This window comes from Sorex araneus, chromosome 3 (genome assembly GCF_027595985.1).
Source record: "Sorex araneus isolate mSorAra2 chromosome 3, mSorAra2.pri, whole genome shotgun sequence".
NCBI classification, from domain to species: domain Eukaryota; kingdom Metazoa; phylum Chordata; class Mammalia; order Eulipotyphla; family Soricidae; genus Sorex; species Sorex araneus.
Window position 1 is genome coordinate 173,440,039 of NC_073304.1, and position 5,737 is coordinate 173,445,775.

Genomic DNA, 5,737 nt, shown 5'->3' on the forward strand with positions numbered 1-5,737 from the left:
CCCTTCCGGGTACAAGGAACATTCTTATTCACAAATCACTTTTTTGATAACCCAGTCTTTCCTTTGTCAAAAGGCATCAGTCCAAAATTCCTGGGTCTGGAGCAATAACATAGTGGATAGGACGTTTGCCTTGCACTCGGCCAACCCGGGTTCGATTCCCAGCATCCCATATGGTCCCCTGAGCACCGCCAGGAGTAATTCCTGAGTGCAGAGCCAGGAGCAACCCCTGTGCGTCGCTGAATGTGACCCAAAAAGGAAAAAAAAAAACTCCTGCCTGAAAATGATAAGACCGTTATTAGCTCAGGAGAGAGGAGATCTGAGAAATTTGCTTGTGATGACTAAGAGGCAAAGAAATGAGCAGGAGTCGGCACATGAATGGATTCTGTCTTGTTAACCACCTGCACTGACTGTTTAACTAGACCGACTGACTTCAGGAGCAAACGCCTTCCATCTGGCCAAACCTCGACTTTCTTATCTCTGGAAAAAAAATAATAATAAATCACCTGCGTCCTTGGCAACTCACAGATGGTTGATTGATAAAGGGCACTTTGCAAATGCCTCTGTTTTTAAAGCAATGCTCTGCCTCCTACATGATGCACATTAGAAGGTCGCGCTTCTATCTGTTGCAGAAATCCCCCAGCCAAAACCCACTCTGGAAAAAAAAATCGCCTGCTGCTACATTTATAGCATAAAACTCAAACCTGAAAGACCTTTAGTCCTCCTGTTAAACGTAAAGAACCCAAAAGATGCTTGTAAGCCAACGCACGCCCCGTGCCGCTGCCGTCTGTAATATTATGAATGTGCTGGGCCAGCCCCCGCGCCAGCCACAGTCTCTCGAAAACTGTCGGGGGTTCACTTAGCGCACAAGCCAGAGGCGCCGACAGCTCGCCAGCTGAGCGCGCCTCGGGCCCGCCGCGGTCCTTGATGAGGTCCTCACACTGTTCCTCACCGCGACTCCAAACTCCAAACAGCGGGGCTCTCCGTCCCTTCGGCATTTCAGAGACGCGCGTGGTGGTGGCAGTGACCTTTTCCACGCAGGTGGAACTCGAGCTCATGGAGAAGGTTCCATAACAGAGCGGCTGGGGGACTGAGGGCCGCGGGCCAGTTGGGGAAAGACCATTGGCCGCTTGCGTTCCGCCCGCGAACCGGAGCGCGTCGGGGAGGACGCGGAGACAAACGATTCCCAGAAACTCGTGCGTTCCCCGCGTAGCCCGGAGAGCCCTTTATTAGCAAAAACACCGCCACCCCCAGGAGAGGACTCGGACAACACGCGCCAGGGGGAGGGAGCCGGGTCCCGCGGCCGAGAGCTCCGACTGGTGTGCGCCCTCCGGGAAGAGGACACGTACTCCCGCCCCCAAGCCCCGGGCCTTGTCTCCGTTACCTAAAACTCCGTCCGGGCCCCAGGACACACCGGTATAGCAAACGTGCAGCCCGTGGCACTCGGCGGGAGGGGAGCGCCACCCGGCCGGGCAGCGGGGATGCCCAGGAGAGTTGTGCCCCGGGTCTGCGCAGCGCTCTGGGCGCGGGCGGATGCGAGTTAAGGACGCGGGGATCCGGGCAGGTGTGGGGCACAAGCTCAGGGAGGATGGGGTGTGGAAGCTCGAGCTCTTAGACGGGCGCAGAGCTGGGAGCGTGTATGCGCCGCGCGCCCTTGGTTTCGGCGTTGGAGATGGGGCCCGGGCGGGGCAGAGGCCCAGAGGGAGGTTGGCGACCAGCAGCGCGTCAGTCCGATGTGGACGTCTTGGGTCTAACCGTGGCTCTGCCCGGATCCCGGGAAAGCGGAGGCTTCCAGATCCCCTTACCTGCCGCCTGTCCTTCCTGCCCAAGGAGAGGCCCAGGGTCCGGGTGGAAGGGCCGCGCGCGGGCCTGGCCCGCGGAGTTGGGGAGTAGGTGGCGGAGAGTGCGGGGGCCCTGGGTGGCGATCCGCGCGGAGAAACCGGCTCCCGCCGCTTTAGAGCCCAGAGCCCGGGTCTGGGGGGCGGGAGGAAACGCCCCGAGGCGCTCGGCCAGCGGCTGCTGGTGCTGGGGCAGGAGGGGGCGTGGGCCGAGGCCGCGAGTGGGTTCGTTTGTGGCCCGAGTTCCACCTCCCCGCCCGGCACTCTTGGCGCGCCCGGCCGGGGCACTGGCTCAAAGCACGTGCGGGCCAGAGCCCAGCTCCCCCTCGTCCCCGATGTCCACCTCATCCTCCGGTTCGGTCAGCACGAAGTGGCCGGCAGGCAGGCCCAGCCGCGCCTCTGGGGGCGCAGAGTCGGGGCCGCGGGGGCTGCCCTCGGGGCTCTCCGACCCCTCTGGCCCTTTGGGCTCGTCTTGACTTTTCCTCAGTTGCTTTTTATGCTTCATCCGCCGGTTCTGGAACCACGTTTTTACCTGATTTCGGGGTGAGGGGGGAATAAAATAAAATAGAATTACTCATTCCTTCACACCCATCTTGGCTAAGCCCGGAACCGAATGTGGACGGCTTTTAGGAAAACGGATCATAATCCATGAACGCAAATTTTCCCAAACCAGGACCGTCTCCCGCTTGGGTGGGGTCCCACTGGAGCCCTCAGAATAAGCCTCAACGGGTCCTAACGTTTTCCAGAAGAACGGGTCTCACCACCAGCCATCGGGCCCCCTAAACTAACCGCGTACTAGTCAGAATCGCTAGGCTGGCCTCTGCGGTGGTACCCGGTCCCCTCCCTCTCTCGGAGGTTTCTGGCGCTGGGGTGTGAGCGCGCCCCGCATGGTTTTAAGTGAATCGCGTCTGGGGGAGGATGGCCACGTTCTTGCACCCAGGACCGGTCGGCCTGAAGCTGGGATGGGCTCCCACGGGAGTAGGAGTGGGATGACTGAGGCTGGACCGAGGGCAGGAAATCCGGAGGGGCTTCCCCTGCTCAAGCACCTGCTACATCACCTCTGACTGGTTTACGCCTGACCCGGGTCAGAGCCCTGACCGGAAGGACAAGATGTCAGAGCGGGGCCATCAAGGCGCACGCGCGCGCACGCTGCAGAGGGCTTTCCCAGAGGTCTAGAATAAAGCGGATCGGGGGGCATGTTCCCACCCCAACGACCCAGCCCTGGGGTGCTGCGGGGAGCGAACCCGAGAGCGCGGCTTCTCCCGCCTGCCCACCTGCGTCTCAGACAGGCTGAGCGCGGTGGCCAGCTCCACCCGCTCGGGCGTGGACAGGTAGCGCTGGATCTCGAACCTCTTCTCCAAGCCGGAGAGCTGCGAGTCGGAGAAGACTGTGCGAGCTTTGCGGCGGCGGCAGTGCTTCCCGGGCAGCTCGCTGTGCTGCGGATGCGGGAAGAGCGCGGGCACCGGGACCCCTACAGAGAGAAGAGCAGCCGCGTGGGCAGGGCCGGGGCTCCCCCGCTGCCGCCCTACGCTCCCCGCGCCCTCCCCGGCCGGCCCGGAGTCCTATGCCCGCAGTCGCAGGCGGACGGGGCTAAAAATCACAAGGAGAAGTAGGATGCGGAGGTCTTTATGGGAAAGGCCGTCTGGAAGCAAACAATAAATACACAGTTAGATGAGTAAAAGAAATGGGACCAGAAACCCGTGAGGACCTTTAAATACCGTCTCCTTGGAGAACTGTCGGTGAACCAGCGGAACCCCACTCCTCTCTCACAACCTGCCTCTCTTTGTACCCCCAATCTTCCAGACCCCAGAGGACTAGCGGGAGTGCGAAATGGACCTCGCTTCTCAGTCTCACTGAAAACGCTTTTCTCTCTCTACCTCCATTTCCCCGCCTGCTGCCGATGGGGCTCTATTAAAACTCCTCCAAAGAGGCTCTGTGAGAAGGAGAACAGTTGTCCCTCCCCCCCCCACGTTCCCTGACCAATTTGGGGTACTCAATGTGGGCCCAGATCTCTGATATCTCTTGTTCCTTTTTTTACTCGTTCCCTCTCTGACCCCAAGCAGAAGGACTGCAGGGTTCTCCGCTGTCCCCAGAAGGACTTCACATTCCTGGTCCTCTTCAGCGGTCCATGTCTGAGATGCGAACACATCCACACACCAACACACCACAGCGGGTATCCCAGCTGGTTGTTCCCAGGGGCAGAACCAGAAACAGGACCATCGACACTGCCCTAGGGATGCTCCGAAGCCCAGGAAGAGACTGGTGAGCAGCTGATGAAGCCAGTGCTGAGATGCGGGTTTCAACACAGTCTTTGTTACAGCATCTCCAACTCAGACCGCAGGGCTGCTTTCAGCCCCACTTTGCTTTTTAGCTTTGGTCCTGGGTTGGGGGGGGCCCACCTTTCTCAGACCAGCTCCTGTTTGTACCAGACCCCAACCCGCCTCATCAGGATATGTTGTTTTGTTTTGTTTTGTTTGTTGTCTTGTGTTTAGCACACAGTGCATCTGAAACTCAACAAAGTATTCTGGCTGGAATGAAAATGCAGAGAAGGAGGGCGGATGGGGGCAAGGCATGAACGTGGCCTTTCGGAGGAGACAGGGGGAAAATTCCACTGCTTCCCCGCATCTTCCGATCCCAACCCAGGGTGGAGAAATGTAGCGGAAGCCCAGAACAGGAGTTGAATGTGCAGAGAGTTCAAGAGGAGCTGCCGCTGTCCCTCCTGAGTACCCCCACCTCCTTCTTCTCCTTTCTCTTATATCTGATTCGGCCTCAATTCCAGTCCTGGGGCACCCCAAGCCCTCCTTCACTCCCAAGTCAGTCCCCACCAAGTATGGGAGAATGCTCCATGTCCTGGTCCCTGCTGAGTCTGTCTGAGTCTCAGAGTTTAAAAGTTGAGTTCTGTCTCTGTGGTGTCATCCCACCCGTAGGGAAGTGGAGAGAGGCTGAGGACTGGGGGCGCTTCAACTCAGCAATGGGCCAAAGTGCCTGGAGGAGGATGGCGGAGGCACTGTCCACCTCCTAATGCCCCCAAAACCTCCCACTGCCTCGTGCATAAAAGTGCAGAGTGACCATGGGTCAGTCCCGCAGGCTGGTTGACAGGCTCGGTGCTGTCCCCAGCCTTCCTCTGTCACTTAGGGAAAGAGACTGCCAACCGGGGTAGGGGCGAGGCCCGCGCTAGCCCTCAGAGATGCTCTCAGAGATGCTCGGGCTGTGTGGGGACACCTACCCTCTCCCTCCCCGGGTCCGGGGGACTTACCCGAGGTGGTGAGGAAGTAGGGGTGGTGGTGATCCCCCTTGTGCAGAGGGTGGTGGGGGTGAGGAGCCAGGAGGGTGGGTGTGGGCATGAGGGGGTAGCTATACTCCAGCAGAGGCACCCGGGAGGCCAGAGAGCTGGCGAAATGCTCGGGTGCCACCTCTCGCAGAGGCTTCGGCTTGTGCAGGAGGATGTCCTCGATGAAGAAGGACGTGGGTCTCTGCGAAGACGCAGGATGCAGCGGGGAAGTGAAGTTGAGATTCATGTCGGGGCGAGGGCCTGGAGCAAGCGCGGGGAGCTGGCGGGGCCTCTGGGCTAAGCCTGGTGGCGCGAGCCGGACAGCCGTCCTCCGAGGCTCCGGATCCCCCGCCGCTGTCTCCCGACCTCGGCTACCCCGGGCGCAGGAGAGGCGCGAGCAAGAGTCCCTGGGTAGGTCGGATCCGCCGGCAGGAGAACTGGCAGCTGGGAGAGGGGAGCCTGGAGAGCCAATGGCAGGGCTGCCAGCAGCGGAGGGGAGGGCGCGGCGGGCTCGGGGCGGGGCGGGCGCTGTCCGTGGTGCTGAGCGCCCCGGCCCGACCCTGGAGAGCGCGGGGCGGACCAGCGGCTCGCGCCCCGCGGGTTTCTCCAGCGCGCTTCCCGCCCCGCCCCT

At 60.7% G+C, this 5,737-nt stretch overlaps 1 protein-coding gene across 1 annotated transcript; it reads right to left on the reverse strand.

Moving 5' to 3' along the window:
- Positions 1-1,946: 1,946 nt before the first annotated feature.
- BSX (brain specific homeobox) lies at positions 1,947-5,462 on the reverse strand. Its single transcript, XM_004604759.2, has 3 exons — positions 5,092-5,462; positions 3,110-3,306; positions 1,947-2,367 (listed from the first exon to the last, which is right to left on the reverse strand). Exons 1-3 carry the CDS (start codon positions 5,351-5,353, stop codon positions 2,128-2,130), a joined length of 699 nt encoding a protein of 232 aa, XP_004604816.1. The 5' UTR covers positions 5,354-5,462; the 3' UTR covers positions 1,947-2,127.
- Positions 5,463-5,737: the final 275 nt, after the last annotated feature.

What these genes read in the sequence shown, in the direction of transcription:
- BSX (XM_004604759.2), bottom strand. Translation starts at nt 5,353, where the DNA reads ATGAATCTCAACTTCACTTCCCCGCTGCATCCTGCGTCTTCGCAGAGA. An exon ending in CTACTTCCTCACCACCTCGG is followed by an intron (nt 3,307 to 5,091) that starts GTAAGTCCCCCG and finishes TTCTCTCTGTAG; the next exon opens with GGGTCCCGGTGCCCGCGCTC. An exon ending in TCAGCCTGTCTGAGACGCAG is followed by an intron (nt 2,368 to 3,109) that starts GTGGGCAGGCGG and finishes CCCCGAAATCAG; the next exon opens with GTAAAAACGTGGTTCCAGAA.